The sequence below is a fragment of the Pleurotus ostreatus genome (genome assembly GCF_014466165.1).
Source record: "Pleurotus ostreatus strain PC9 chromosome Unknown scaffold_3, whole genome shotgun sequence".
Lineage (NCBI taxonomy): Eukaryota > Fungi > Basidiomycota > Agaricomycetes > Agaricales > Pleurotaceae > Pleurotus > Pleurotus ostreatus.
The window spans coordinates 2,870,714-2,885,853 of NW_023503158.1; the positions used below are offsets into that span (position 1 = coordinate 2,870,714).

General features: G+C 49.4%; 6 protein-coding genes across 6 annotated transcripts; 3 read left to right on the forward strand and 3 right to left on the reverse strand.

Annotated features, from left to right (window-relative positions):
* Positions 1 to 1,625: 1,625 nt before the first annotated feature.
* PC9H_005582 (uncharacterized protein) lies at positions 1,626 to 3,233 on the reverse strand (the record flags this gene model as incomplete). The annotated part of the gene is made up of 8 exons (XM_036775146.1): positions 1,626 to 1,791; positions 1,850 to 2,030; positions 2,087 to 2,343; positions 2,398 to 2,465; positions 2,519 to 2,547; positions 2,601 to 2,643; positions 2,698 to 2,855; positions 2,915 to 3,233. 8 exons carry the CDS (start codon positions 3,231 to 3,233, stop codon positions 1,626 to 1,628), a joined length of 1,221 nt encoding a protein of 406 aa, XP_036633648.1.
* A 1,085-nt stretch (positions 3,234 to 4,318) lies between these two features.
* PC9H_005583 (uncharacterized protein) lies at positions 4,319 to 5,969 on the forward strand (the record flags this gene model as incomplete). The annotated part of the gene is made up of 12 exons (XM_036775147.1): positions 4,319 to 4,378; positions 4,563 to 4,692; positions 4,757 to 4,816; positions 4,870 to 4,902; positions 4,953 to 5,084; positions 5,134 to 5,244; positions 5,300 to 5,344; positions 5,397 to 5,453; positions 5,515 to 5,541; positions 5,600 to 5,640; positions 5,699 to 5,724; positions 5,789 to 5,969. 12 exons carry the CDS (start codon positions 4,319 to 4,321, stop codon positions 5,967 to 5,969), a joined length of 903 nt encoding a protein of 300 aa, XP_036633649.1.
* Positions 5,970 to 8,594: 2,625 nt separating this feature from the next.
* PC9H_005584 (uncharacterized protein) lies at positions 8,595 to 11,354 on the forward strand (the record flags this gene model as incomplete). The annotated part of the gene is made up of 3 exons (XM_036775148.1): positions 8,595 to 8,764; positions 8,819 to 8,854; positions 8,909 to 11,354. 3 exons carry the CDS (start codon positions 8,595 to 8,597, stop codon positions 11,352 to 11,354), a joined length of 2,652 nt encoding a protein of 883 aa, XP_036633650.1.
* A 243-nt stretch (positions 11,355 to 11,597) lies between these two features.
* On the reverse strand, positions 11,598 to 12,192 carry PC9H_005585 (uncharacterized protein; the record flags this gene model as incomplete). The annotated part of the gene is made up of 5 exons (XM_036775149.1): positions 11,598 to 11,671; positions 11,724 to 11,795; positions 11,852 to 11,872; positions 11,933 to 12,103; positions 12,180 to 12,192. The coding sequence occupies 5 exons, from the start codon at positions 12,190 to 12,192 to the stop codon at positions 11,598 to 11,600; spliced, it is 351 nt and encodes a 116-aa protein (XP_036633651.1).
* Positions 12,193 to 12,592: 400 nt separating this feature from the next.
* On the reverse strand, positions 12,593 to 13,199 carry PC9H_005586 (uncharacterized protein; the record flags this gene model as incomplete). Its single annotated transcript, XM_036775150.1, has 2 exons — positions 12,593 to 12,846; positions 12,869 to 13,199. 2 exons carry the CDS (start codon positions 13,197 to 13,199, stop codon positions 12,593 to 12,595), a joined length of 585 nt encoding a protein of 194 aa, XP_036633652.1.
* Positions 13,200 to 14,199: 1,000 nt separating this feature from the next.
* On the forward strand, positions 14,200 to 14,608 carry PC9H_005587 (uncharacterized protein; the record flags this gene model as incomplete). The annotated part of the gene is made up of 3 exons (XM_036775151.1): positions 14,200 to 14,215; positions 14,265 to 14,486; positions 14,541 to 14,608. 3 exons carry the CDS (start codon positions 14,200 to 14,202, stop codon positions 14,606 to 14,608), a joined length of 306 nt encoding a protein of 101 aa, XP_036633653.1.
* Positions 14,609 to 15,140: the final 532 nt, after the last annotated feature.

The window sequence follows — 15,140 nt, forward strand, 5'->3', positions numbered from 1 at the left end:
TTGCTAAATGCGACTGACCTGTCCCGTTTCCGATTAATAACACGAGCGATATGATTGATGTTGTACGGTCTTGCCCGACCGCCATACAGGCCGGATAGGAGAGCGACATAACTGGATGGTCCGAAACAACTGAAGGTGTGTTGGTAGATTAAAATCGATTAAAACATCATAGGGAGGGGCACGTACATGTCACGCCATGTGCTGATGTTCGGATACTAAATAACACAGCTATCACACTAGCAACAGCCATGAAAGCAAAAGCAACTGCCAGCCATATGTTTCGGTGCCACAGCGCCCAGATACGAACCGCTAGGATACCTAGGTACCGTCAACCAATGTAGCAAAAAGGATAAAACTTCTCTACTTTCTGAAATCATGACGGCGAAGGTCATGATGTCTATGACATGGAGTGGTCAACGATAATATTGAAATTTTGATTGGAAATGTCAAAGCTCACAGCCAGCTAAAGGGTATAGTGCACGGCACTCTGTTTTGAATACAATGTGGCTAATTGTTACTGAAGGGAGATTAGCTTCTTCGCAGCGTCAAAAAAGAAAACATACAATGGATTCTTAGCGGTGCAACGACCAACATGGGGTATCTGGACAACAAGTACAAAACTTTCCCAGTACCCCAGCTGGCTCGCCAAACGAATCGAATTTCGCTTGGGATCATCAACAAATAGTCATAAATCTATAACATATCGTGGAGTCAAGCCAAGCGAGCCAATGCACATGTCGACGTACAAGAAAGGTGATGCTTGAGACTTGACGGGAAGAGTTTAATTTCACACGTATCGGGACCGTCGAAGTCACCAGACTGACCTACGATGTACTGTTCGATATTATCAAGGTGCTGTACGCGCAGCGAAATAAGCAAGTCCGTACTGTGATGATCTTCAAGCCTTGAAGAACTTCAACGTCAATAAGATCAGTCGGAGCGGACATGTAGACGTATTAGCTTGGAACGAGGGTACTTGACGCAGAGGAGGATAGCGGAGCTGACGCGACTTTTGTATTGGACATAGAGCACGCAGTCTCGTTCGTCGGTTGGTAGTCATGGCGCCTGACATAAAATGCAACAGCACAACGCTGTGAAACACTGGTAATAAATGTCAGAGTCACGTCGAAGCCATCGGGGCCGTTCTATCAAGGAAATGGACATTGATCTCCTATGCTCCAAATGATTACAATCCTGAAGGTCGCACTCCATACCCGGTGCATTAAGGTTTTGTCCCCGGTGTGTGACTGTAATGCAACATTGAGTATGGAGGGATCAACAAACGAAAACTTCCAACAGATCCGAGGGTTACTCACCAAATCCATTAACATTCACTCACAGTCCCCGACTCCTCCGTGTAGGCGTCGTTTCCTTGCTCCTCACATAGGATAGACAGCAAAAGCGGTCAATCGGAAATGCAACAGTATCGAGCAGATCAAGTTTCATGATGTTGATTCGACAAATGACTTGACATAGGCGGTAGGGAAGCTGAAGTACGATTCATTGTTAGTGGTACAAGTAAACAAGAAAGAGAACATTTCTCCGATATCAATACAAACCAGCTGAATGGGTGATGAGATTAGCGTATACCCGGAAACATTGGTGACTGACCTAAGCATCTCCAATTACACGTATCCAGTTCGTCCATTGACAACGCCGAATGATGGTCCACCCTTTCCGAACATACTCCTCAAATCACCAACCAACAGCTCTGGCACTTCGTGGGCAGCAAAATGACCCCCTTTATCGTGTTCAGCTTCAAACACTGTGTTGCCAGTATACCTTGCCCAACTGTTAAGGGTAGCTGATCATTGAGTTGTTGTTCCGAGGAGATGAAACATATACATACGCTTTAGGGAGGGGGATAAGTTCCTTGGGGAACAGGGAGTAACCGAGGGGAATGGCTGGCAATTCTTTTGGCCTGCGAAAGTCCATGGACAAATCCCCTGAATCAGCGGATTCTTTGTATATCCTCAACGACGCTGCAGGTCCGGCCCTTGAGAACCAATAGATAGATACCCATGTCAAAACTAAACCAGTCGATCGTGAGATAAAGGCCGTTTAAGACTTCGTAATAGGTACGGACCTTCGTCATCTTCCCAAGGGTACTCATCTGTCCATTCGCGTAATTTCTCGTATATCCATGCGAGCAATCCTGCGGGTGAATCGGCTAAACTGTACCCAAGGGTTTGAGGCCTGGTACCCTGCTGCCTCCCATATCCAGTGCCTTTCTTTTGAAAATATTCAGCGCGTGCCAGGCCAGCCTTTTCTTTCGGAGTCAAGCGTGATACAAGGTAAGTCAGGAACAGCCATGGACGATGGACAGGGTGCGGAAAGGCGCCGCTGTTGGGGCGAAAACGTTAGGTTGACGGTTACGAACGAGTACAATGCACGAACAGTGGGAAGTTGGTATGCCAGGCTTTAGCGTGCTTCCCTCCATACAGGGCAGCAATTTTTCGTGTAATCTGTTGATGCGTTGAGTTGGATGTTGGTATGTCTCAAACATGTGCAGACATACCACATAACCCCAATCTCCCCCTTGCGTTACTGATCACAAGTAATGAATACGATGATTTGTGCGTTTGAGCAAAAATATTCACCGTACTCGCTGTATCCAAGGCTAAGCATGAGTTTATGCCCAACCTAGTTGAACCAAGGCTTGAATGAAAGCCAATTCAAGTTAAGGCAAAAGCGTACCTCTGCGCACTGAACAATACTGAACCCCTTGTTTCGAGGTGCCTCGGAGAATCCGTAACCAGGTAGGCTCAATGCAACGACGTGAAAACTTGGGTGGTCGGGCGACGAAGCGGTTAGAAGTGGGAGAATCTTGCGAGCTTCGATGAAACTGCCTGGCCCTGTGCAGTGTTTCTCCGTCGAGAACTGTGTGGATATAGGATCAAGTATAGACACGTACATCCGTGGACGAATAGAAGAGGTATTGCGTCCTCCACCAGGCTGCGTTGATGCACATAATGGATGTTCAGTGTCCCGAATCCATCCACATCTATGTCTCTTGTAAACTGGGGGAGCTCGTTGTTCAGCTCAGATTCATGCTTCTTCCAGTCGTATCCCTCTCTCCAACGTGCCACCAACCGCTTCATATCCGCCAAAGGTACGCCGTAGTCCCATTCAGCATCTTCAAGTTCGTCCGGGAACACAGTCAGAGCTAGCTTGTCCTTCAGCTGCTGAAGCTTGTCCTCCTGAACGGAGATTCTGAAGGCTTTTTCAGACATGTCGGGTAGTGAGAACAAGTGGGCTCCCGATTCTGTGACGCCCGAGAATCGAGATGCTTCGACTTTCCCATGGATTTGAACGTACGTCCTACTAGAAGCGAATATGGTAAGTAGTAGAGTTCCATTACAGAGAGAAATGTCGAACCACTGCTGGTGATCGCCTCACAGTCCCAACTCAGACCCGAGAAGGTGGATGGTCGATTCAAACCATTTGTTTTCTCCAAACTGATACGGAGGTCACGTTTTGCACTCAACTCGCTGAGATGTTGGCATGTTTCTCCGCGTAGCAGAAGCAGAACGCGCAACTAGTTCAGCAATCGATGAGGCCGAGTGGGATTCGTGTGGTTCAGCCGGGCGAAAGGCAGTTGCAGACTCCCACCGATTCAAGATATGCTTCTGGAGGGCTTTCTTGACTCACTTCCACGCACCGCTGCCGCCACCCACTCCAAGTGATCCGCAGGGTCCTGCGGCTAGCAGCGCTGGTGGAACGCAGCAGGCGGAAACACCTCAGACTGCGCTACCGTTTGGCTGAACGGCTAAGCACAATGTCAATTGCACCTCCTGGTATGTTCTGACCTTTTCTATCCCGACATCTGCATACTAACTTTGACTTCGGTGAGAAGATCGTCGGTATGACCCCATCATTACAGCAAGCTATCGATGTGTCGTCGAAAGGTGTTTGAGTTGACGAAAATTGATCTCGAACACTTTTGGATGCGTCGCAATTGAAGGGTGTCCTCGCGGAGGTGGTGCAAATATTGATGCAGGCCAAATAACCTCCCCCTACATAGCGGATGGCCCTCAACAACCGAAACAAGGTCTCCACTGTGGGACATTGTGTGCTAGTTAGCAAGTCGAACACAACACGACAGTCTTAGCGTTCGCTCCCCGCAAGCGAATAAGATCTTGCCATGTCAGCTACTCAACTTAAAGTTCTAGTTCATATGTCAGGTTTGTTTGAAGGGCGCTCGAGCTTGCACTCTTCGCCACCGTCCCAAAGAGCCTAACGCAGGTATATATCGAATGCAGCGTAAGTGTCGTCCATTCTGTTAATCCTCCCAGGCTCTTCCTCCTCTGCATAACCTATGGCCCATATTGTTGCTGTTATTGACATACAAGTTCTTCTGGGCATGAAGACCAGCACGGTGAGCAAATACTCACTCGAACTTTACAGGCACCTAATGAACTGTTCATCGGCTAGTATTTCTCTGGTCAGTTCACCGGCACACCAAATAAATCACACTGATCTCTTCCAAGTCGCAAGCGCCACCTTCCTTGTACGTTGTTGTTTATGCCGATTCACTTAGCCAGGCTGACAGTGTCTCCTAGTCGTATGATTATTTGTTGATGTTGCCGACCGAAGTTCAGTATGTGTGGCAAGTCAAATGGGGTGTCGGAAAAGTGTTGTACCTGCTATCAAGATATCCACTGTTATTGGTTTCCCTTGTGGACTTGCATCGTACGTTGTTCCACACTCCTGATCAAGGACATTTTATCAACGCACTGATTATATCTAACATCAGGGATGACTAGTCATGTCGCATCCGAAAAGGAGTGCCGTGTGCTATACACTCTCATTTATCGTGCGTCTTGATAGTGTGCATACGGATGCTTAGTTGACAACTAGGTACCCCAGACACTATGGCGTTTGCTACGATGATCTCAGAGGGTCAGGAGTTCCAGTGTGTCTGTTGCACGCTCGATTAATGGTCATTGTAGTCATCCTGATAATTCGCGTATGGGCCCTGTGGCAGCGAAGAATTTGGGTGATAGCTGTTCTTGGCTCCATTCTGATCGCTGGCATGATAACTGCAGGAATTGTCGCTGAAGGAGCACTACGTGGTGTAGATGGTACGTCTCTGGGCCTCATCCCTCGCCCCTCTGACAATCATGAACCTAGTCATTTCTAACTATAGGGTGGTATCTCTCTCGTACCCGGCGTGCTTGAATGTCGGCAAAGGACGCAGAATGTCCATCGTCTTGTACATAATAATAATGGTGAATGGGACAGGTCAGTGAACAATACTCTACGTGACAGGGAGCCTTGCGAGAGCTTTTGAATTCAGCCGCCTTCTTGTTAATGATTATCGATGGTATCAGATCTCGACGTTGTGAGTTCCTTCTGAACAATGGCCTCCTGGCTAACTTTAACGTGTATCCTAGATCTATGTCACGGCTTCGTACAGAACTCTTCAATGATGCACACCTTTTACAAGGATGGTAAGTGGCCCTCGGACATCATGATATTCTCGCAAATGCTGACATCCTGCCTTTCATTCAGGTCTTCTATACTTCGCAGCTTTGCTTGGTATAGGGTTTCTTCATCTGCGTAGACCTGGGAGATACTCACACGAGTATATCTATAGCAACGTCTATTATCAATACGACTGTTAGCCTGACTCAGCCTGTGAGTGCGACGTTCTATGGTTTTGTTTTTTATGCACGCTGACCTCTCCGCGCACCAGCTTGAATACGCCAACCTACTTCTCTCGTATGTATTGAAGTGTTCAATTGCATCCATGCATTGCCCACTCATTACCTCGCAACATTTGTAGGGCACAAACCTCGCTGCATTCCGTGCTGTCAACGCGAATGCTTCTAAACCTGCGACATAGCGCACAGAGAGATATCAGCGACGTCAACTCCGTCGCAGATCCAAGCACCTACCACAGAAGACACAATATCACAGGTCTCAGATTTGCTACGGATACTGACAGCAGTACGGGTACTGCTTGAGGAACTGCTATGGTGCGCTTCAAGTCAAGGCTAAGTTGGAGCAAGAAAAATGACGACATCAAATGCAACTCAACTCACTATTCCTCTGGGTAAAATACACTATGTAGCAAGGAGAAAATGATCCCCAGACCGATTTTTGATAGCTTCAAAACTGAGGGAGTGCAGTCGCGCTATCACGTACACATGCTATATTTGGATAACTAGTAATCAGGGGTAGCTAGATATGGCAATGATAAGATAAACAAATTATTGGTGCCCAGCGCCAAGATGCCTTTCGTGTTCACCATTCAAACAAATACCCTTTGATCATCTCTTATTGACAGTTTCTTGTCAAGTTTCTGAGCCATACACAGATCGGAACTGAGTGGTCCCCCTTTGGGTCTCCACACTTTACAATGGTGATATGTCGCTGATTGCTGTGTGCTTCTGATGGATAGTAATTCATTCATAGCTGATTCCAGTCCTCGTGGCATACTGAGCAGCGTTATCAACGCCAACAAGTGTTGATATCTTCTGTTCGAACTTCGTGATCATTCTCTCACATGGAAGCCTGCTGCTTTGACCACAAACACACACAACCACCAACTGTTGCTGTTCAAGACTCGTTGTTTATCATTGTCTTGCGCTATGATTTGGCTTCCCCAGGGAACCTACATGCCGTCTTGATAAGAACTCTTATTCCTCACGCTGCTGCTCCTGGTTAGGTTGTACTCTACTGCTTCCACTTTCTCTCCTACTGACACCCCCAGCCCCCCCACATGTTCGACTCCGTCAGTCCTATCATTGCCGGAAGTCTTCAAGAGTTGAAAATACGCACGGTGAGAACTTGTCTGCTTCGTCCCATTGTGTCGCACCTAAACAGTATATCGGACAGTATATCTCAGGTCAGTTCATATTGACATCGAGGAAGTAAACCCGTTTACGAACACTGCCAATACAAGTTACAAGCGCCGTCTTCCTCGTAAGTAGTTCGTGTCAATTAGTTGGTCTGCCTGACTCGACGCCTATGTTAGATATATGAGTACTTGTTGATGCTGGCAAGCGAGGTTCAATATGTATGGCACATCAAATGGGGTGTCGGGAAAGTGCTGTACTTGCTGTCGAGATACCCGTTATTGGTCATCTCAGTTCTGGAATTGTATAGTACGTTGTTTCTTATATTTCGTGAATTGTTCCTGCAAGAAAGTGCTAATCCACTTGATCTAGGGGCCCCTGGCCACATTGTGTCTACCGCAGAGTGTCGTGTACTGTCTTCAATATCCTCCTGTGCGTGACAGACATATCACAATTCTTAGATGGTTGACAACTGGGATCTCGCAGATACCCAGATGTTCGCCGTGTCGATTGCGGAGGGTGGGTACCTTTACTGTGTTCACATCATCACCTTTGATGGATTCATTAACAAGACACAGTTATACTAGCCATTCGGGTATGGGCGCTATGGCAGAGAAAGATTTGGTTGACTGCCTATTTTGCCTTCGTAATCGCTGGTGGTGTAACAATTACACTAGTCAGCCTTGTAAAAGCAGTGCAAAGCGAGACATGTGCGCACCATCACTATCGTCTTCAGCAGTTACTGATACTCAAGATTGAAGATGTTTCGGACTCTACATCGATTGAATCACTCTCGTATCCAGGATGCTTGATTGTCAACGAAAATGGTAAATCGTTATATTCCTCGTACATCATGTTAGTGCTGCATGGAGCAAGTGAGTCGCCCCGTCACAATAGGATAATTTTGCCTGGTTCTAACCAATGACTCTATAGTTGTTTTCTTATTGATGGCTATCATTTGGTACAAATCCTTTCGTAGGTGTTCGAAAGACTTGTCTGTTGAGAGTTTTCTAGTTTACGTTCTTAGATCACAGCGTACGTTTCTCCTCGATGATGTATACTTTTTATAGGGATGGTAAGCCATTATCTACGCCCTACGCCGAGTTCATCCTACGTTTATGCCAGGTGTTATATACTTCGCTGCTATGCTTGGTACGGGCACTTTTTCCTGAGGGGAGGGTAATTTACAGAGGGCTAATTCACAGCGATTTCCACTGCCAACATGATCTTCGATATAACGCAGCCCGTGGGTCTATCCCGATATTTCTTTTAGGCCCATATGAATGTTCACCTCTCCGCCCACAAGCCGGAATACGTTAATTTCCTTACTCCGTATGTCGTGCAGTACTTCAGCTCGCGTCCCCGTCACTTACCACTACTTCGGCGGAATTATTATAGGATACAAGCCGCCGTCCACTCTGTGCTGTCCACGCGAATGCTACTCAATCTTCGACAAAGCGCGCAGAGAGACCTCAGCGGCGTCAACTCTATACTAGACTCCAATACCCGCCATCGAATTACACGTCTCAGATTTGCGACGGGTGTTGATAGCAGCGCTGTGACTAGCGCTGCGTGAGAGAAACATATCTCAGTATTTAGTACTACGCAATATGGTTTTCGCGAGGACTTGTAATGAGATAGCAATTCCATGGTGCCCAAGTCAAAGCATAGTTAGCGGGTTGATTACCGTGTACCCAGTGTCGCATGTATCACTAGCGTCGGGCGTTATGCGTCTTAGCGTGTGTGGCGCTCGCTCGACTGTGGGAAATTGCCAATCGCCGCCCATTGCCCATGTCCTCAACCTCCGCCACGTCCCCCTCGAGGCCTTCGCGTCACGCCCGCGCGAAATCAACGCTCACCGCATTCCAACCACGGCCGACAGACGACGAGCCTCTGGATGACTTGGAGCTGGTGCGGAGATTTGACAGACTAACAAACACTCGGCTGGCGAAGGAGAAGAGGTACGCCCCAGACAGTTTCCTACTTCAAAGACGGCGAAACAAATTATGTTGCAGCTCTTTCCATCACTTGTATGTTCCTGATGAAACCGAGTCAGTCCTTTCGCCGCGGTTATGTTGGATTTGCTCTCATGTTCAAATGTCCAGGTCACGTCGGCCGGGATTGGTAGACGGCGTCCTGTGGTTGGCAGAGCGCATTTTCGTTGGACCGCCACCAAAACCGCACAAGCGACAGCACTCTGGTGCATTTACGTCCCACTTGATCGACGAAACACCGGAGCCAGAGCCAGAGCCAACGTCGGAACATCTTGATGAACCCGATGAACCCGAGCTAGATGGAGAGCAACAGCTATTGAGGACAAGTGAGGAGCAAGGTTGGCAACGTTGTCCCGCCCCGGATTGCGGTCATATGATAGAGCTTACGGAGGGGTGCATGCGGGTAAAGTGCCGGTGCGGCACGATGTTTTGCTATGGATGCGGAGAGCCATGGAAAACGTGTTCATGCCCACTATGGGACACGCCTGTTGCGGATGGTGGGTATCGTCCGTCCTTCGACGAAACGGGAGAAGAGTTAGAAGATTGGGAGCTTGTAGGAGCAGATGCGCCGAGAGTTGCTGCCGTCGTAGAACAGAAACCATCGGTTCCGGAGGTAAAGATTCCGTACTATTTCGAAGAGGGTGGTATCACTATGCCTGGCGGGCTCTTTACGATGGTCCCTACGAGAAACGACACTGATATACTATACTCAACTCGAGAAGCATACACCGTCAACACTACAAGTCTAAACTTTCCTCCGGACGACCCAGAGCCATATTCACAACACGACGACCTCCGATTCAGTGACTCTGACGCCAACAGCCCGGCACTGGAGGAAACAGCTGGGCAATCTCCCCTTGGCGAGGCATCATCCTCCAATCAAAGGGACGCTGATTTACTCGGCTTTGAAGATGGGGAGGACCCCTTCCAGACTCATGATGGGCGCACGCCCGCTGACCTCCCTCCAAGGTATGCCACCTTCGACCAGGGGGCCCCCTTGGGACCCTCATTTCCTATGCCGGATACATCTGCTTCTACGTCCGGACTCGGCTATGGACACGGCTATGGCTTCCCTACCCAGCACGATGGATTTGAGAAATGGGATGGGACGCCACCCCTCGATAACAAGAAAACGTCTCCGTGGGTAGAAGGGGCCGGGGCACGGACGAACTCACCACCCCCTGATCCAAACTTGCTGGGGGCTGACGCGGAAGGCGAGGTCGATGGTTCAATTCTTGGGCCGTCCATTAGACGAACAGGAACCCCGTTGATGGCCCTAGTCGACCCACACGATCAGAAGAAAATGACCAACATCCGTGGTAGCGCCCGGAAGCGCTTTTCGATGGATGGGACGAACGGGAGGAAGGATCTGACCGAGAAAGACCCACCCCCTCGCCCCAATTCGGCGAAGGTCCTAGAAAAGGAAGAAGACCAGGCGAAGATGGACAAGATACGTCAGAATTCCAAGAAACTGGCTGGGAAGGCTAAGGCAGAGGAGAAGCCTAAGGTAGCAGCACCTGCTCCAAAGGCTGCATGGGGGAAGAAGTCTCCTCCAGCCGCGTCGCCGCCAGCCAGCGGCTCTCCAGCACCGAAAGGACCTTGGGGCACGAAAGCCAACGCCCCAACACCCGCTTCACAGGACCCAGCTCAAAGTTCTCCTGCGCCTGTTGCACAGGATGTGGTCGCAGAAATAGAGAAGGACAAAGACAAGGGCACGCCAAGTGGGGTTACCAGCACGGGTGCAGACCCAGTCAAGCCGGCCGACGCTGACACCAGCAAAGATGCAGACCCAGTAGGGGAGGGAGCGGGCAGCACCGAGCCCCACGTGGGTCATGCGGGAAACAGCGGCGAAGAACACCAGGAGGATGGCGGAGAGAATGCAGCTGTAGATGTCCCCGAGAACTCCAACGAAGGCACGGAGGACAAGACAGAGGATGCAACGACTTCCGGAACGTCTGGGAACAATGCGGATCCACCCGATATAATGACATCCTCTGGAGATGCCACTACCGGTGATAAGGCTGAAGGCGACGCTTCGGAGCCGAACGAGGGTCAAGCTACTAGTAATAATGCAGAAGCATCCGATCCAACCAATACGGCCACCTCCACTGCTGGTGGTACCGCGGAGGATGCGACTGAAGGCACCGAGGTACCACACGGCGGCGAGGCTACTGGTGACAATGCTGAAGCGTCCAACCAGCCTGATGCGACCACCTCGACCAACTCTGCCACTGATGCCGCTATCAGTGCTCAGGCTGCAGGAGAAGATACTGAACCGAACAATAGCCAAGGCAGACAAGGTGATGGCGATGCACCTGCGACTCAAGTCGGTGACCAGGGTGAAGGCTCCAATAACTTTGGCGGGGCCACCTCTAATCCCACATCGCCCAATCCGGATAACGTCAACACCCCTCAAACAGCCTCCGCGTCCTCACCAGAAATACCGACGGCAGGCGGCGGTGGACAGGGCGAAGAGGATCAGGATGGTGTGCTTACTGCCGTCCCAGCGTTCAACAGGAGAAGGAAAGCCGGGAGGAGGAACACGAAGAAGGGATGATTTGCGGTGTTATTTATTTTATTATTTCCTTGCTATCGTTCAGCTTTCGACCCCACATTGTAGTTTGTAATTTATCACGATACTGTACACTCATAAACTTTCTTGCTTGTTTTTCAATACACATAAGTGACTGTCAAGACCTTACTTACTTAAGGTGTTTACTTCTCAGTTTGATGCACAAGCTTCTTCCAGTTTCCAATCAGAACGTACACCCTGCATATTATTTGGTGCGCAATATTTCCTCTACACTTCTACGTCATATTCCTCTTTCAAAATGCTTCTCGCATTATCTTTCGCCTCCTCAGAGACTTTGGGATCTATTCATAAGTGTCAACAAGACGATAATCCTTACACGACCTCAACGCTTACTGGCAATGGTTGCTTTGTAGCCGCCAATTACGTTGGATGTGTTCTTTGGTCCGTCTTCGCTAACTTGTTGGCCTGCAGTGAATATTTCAGCGTTATGTATCGATCGAAGCAGTGTTCGGTGTACTCACCATAGTCTCCCTTTATGTTACCTAGGCAGTCATGCTATTAGATTGGACGTGTCAAACAGTGGAAAGAATGACACCGCATACTTGCATAAGCCTCCTCATCAACGAGGCGGTCGCCGTCCGCGTCACTGGCGTCTTGCACTGTGCCGCCTTCGCCGTAGAGCAAATCACGCGTTTCCTTAATACGCTCGTTGGCTTTGCGAGCAGCTTCTCTGACTGGCGGTCCGTCATTCAAGTTGGTGTCGTCGCGGAGTTCTGCGACAGCACGCAGTCACCGTAACGAAATTAATAAAGCGCGTCGGGCGGGCGAACTTGGAGGTGACCAATTTACCTGAGGCGGACATTTCGATGAAGACTGAGTTGAGAGGTGGGCGGTGATGGTGGGGAAGAATGAGAAAGATGAGGTCGTTGAATCGCCTGCATTAGCTTTAAGAGGAACCTGGAGGTAGGACGGAGGTTGCCGATCCGCTTGACCTGCTTCTAGTCAACTACATCATACGCGGGTGATGTCACTGCCGAGGTCTGGGTTTCCGGAAAGGACACAGATCGCTCGATTGCCACGGAAATTGTACATAAACATAGGAGACGGGTCATAAATATCATCTACACAAATAATACAATTTAAAGGTTGGCGCTGGTTTGGGGTGTAGAAGGGTAAACATGATGAGTTTCCTGGAAGTAACAGACAAATTAATCTCGAATGAGATCTAGTAACAAGGACCTCCTCCTCGAGGCAGATGGAGTTCAATTAGGGTCAATATTCTCCTTTTCGAAAGCCATACAATGTGACTTGTCGTGCAGGCGTCGGGACCCCCAAACATACACGCCGCCGCAGTGTTTGCAAGTCTTGATGCGTATGGCTGCGGGCTCCCTCCCCTGCGCCCTGTTCAACCTTCGTTCGCGGTCTGGACGGGCGCTGGCAGGAACCAAGTTCCGTAGTTGAGAGAAAGCGCCGGTCAGAGTAAGCTGAGGGAGGGCGAAATCGCGATAGTGAGGGCCTTATGTCCGTAGTAGAAGAACCAGACGAGCCAGACGAAGCAGGGTTCTCGGACGGCCATAGACGTTGATCTTGTAGTAAAGCGGGAGGAAAAAGTTGGTTGGGTGGTTCACCAGCATTTTGAAGGCGAAAGTGTGGCCGAGCGGGTAGATCATAGTCACGCCTAGTAGATGTGTTGACATTAGTAGCAACCTCGAACCACTTGATCTCTTCATACGGAATCCGGGGCTCCATGGGGCTGCGAGGAAATTTTATGTCCCCTTCGTCAAAGTTGTCTGCGTCCAGGAATGCAGGCAGGTTGGAGTCAAGCTCGCCACTGACAGCCATTTCGAAGCCATAATTTGCTTCGGCCATAGTGGGATAGTGGTGTGTAGATAATGAGTTCGACATGGAGGCAAACCAGTGGAAGTCGAGGAAAATCGATGGGATTGATGGATTAAAACGCCTGCTAGTCCGTCCCTTTAAGGTCTCCCAGAGTGGCTACAGCGCGCGTCCGCATTGTCCCCGAGGGGAGCATTTTGGCAGGCAATGCTGTACAGTCGACTGGGAGTGGCATCACGGTATGGTCGGCGACTCTTATGGGAACCTTTGCAGCGCGTGTCCGCGGCCTGCGCAGTGTAGGCATTGATATTGGGTGCCAGCGGTAACGATATAGTTCAGAACAAGTCATAAATGAGACAGAACCATCGAAGTCCAGAGGTCCCAGCAGCGGTCCACGCCCGGTTACAGTCTCAGACCCAGAAACGCAAAGACAATAGGTAGATAGGGGTAGATAGGAGCTAACCCTATAAAACCTTTGACTTGCATTTTTGCATTACCGTTATTTTCTCGAGGGCAAAAACCAGCGAAAATCCGTACTGAGTGTCTACTGTCACAGGACATCGTAAAAATCGTACCAAGATCAGTGAGCCTCTCTACGCACTTCTCATGGTTGCGTTCCACATGCTGCAACGGAAGATATCTCATCGGGTTGAAGCCGCTCGGGTCCCCTATGCTGTAAGCGCTGCGCCCCATTCGATGAACCGCTACTCCGTCGAAACCGCACTGGAATCCATATATGGCGAAGAGCGCTCCAAACACGGAAGGTGGTCCATCTGGGCCTTCCTAGTTCGATATTAGTCTAACTTTCAGCCTAGGCGGATGAATGACATCACATATTCGCGTCTCCGTGGTGAAACGAGCAGGTAGCAAATGACGCAGGTCCCAATAATCTACCGATCCGCACCGTCTTCGAAGAGGGGATGAGGTAATCACCTCTGGAAGTATATAAACCTCGACGTCTCTCCTTCGTCTCCAGCAGCACTTTCCCCCGAATTCATACCTTCAACCACCCAATCATCCTTGCATTATCATCATGTCTGACGTTACCAGTAAGTGCGCCCCGCCCACGTTGTCCACGCCGCTGATTCTTCCTTGCAGACGGAAAGAACCCCAACAATGTCAGAGGCGGTTACAAGGCTGCGATGAACAACCCCAACAACTCTGAGGACATTAAAGACCAGGCTCGCAAGGATCTTGAGAGCCTCGACAACGACCTTGAGGAAGCGGGCATCGACACGTCGGGCACCAAGGGTAGCAGCGAAAACGCTGACGGAAAGAACATGGGCAACTTTTTGGGCGGACACAAGGCCAACCTGAAGAGTAAGCCCTTCATGCAATCCGGGTACATCTGCGCATGCTGACTGGTAATTTCAGACCCTAACACCAGCGATGAAGCCAAGGAACATTCGGAACAGATCCTTAAGGAACACGATGCTATGTAAACTTCCTGTATTACACGACTGTTTTAGCGTTTCAGCCACATGTACAAGAGATTCCCAACACGAACCAGTAACATTCAATATCCTCAGCAAAATGTGCGACTTCTGAAGTATACCCATACGCAAGACGTGTAACGCGTTGTGACTTGTAGGCGCAGTTTGGGCTGATATAGTAGATCGCAACCAGAAAAGAAATAGACGCCGACCTCAACTTGTACTCGGCTTATGAACGTTTCGCTCTCACCCTTTTCAGTCGGTGAGTTGCCACCTGTTGTGACGCGATTCCACGTTCTATGTGATTCATCCCAGATAATGCTGGATTCTTCGGGCTCAATTTTGTCCATATCAACTTCAAACTCGAAGCCAAGGAGAATCATGATGTTCGTACGCACGTCTCAAAAATGGCTCAGTCTCCCATGCATGAGTTGTCCTGCGATTCGTGAAATCTGTAATCTGTTTGACGGGATGCACGTCTCGGGGCTTCTGAACCTATGATTTATAACAATACTCATTTCGTGGTGTCGTGAGCAGAGCA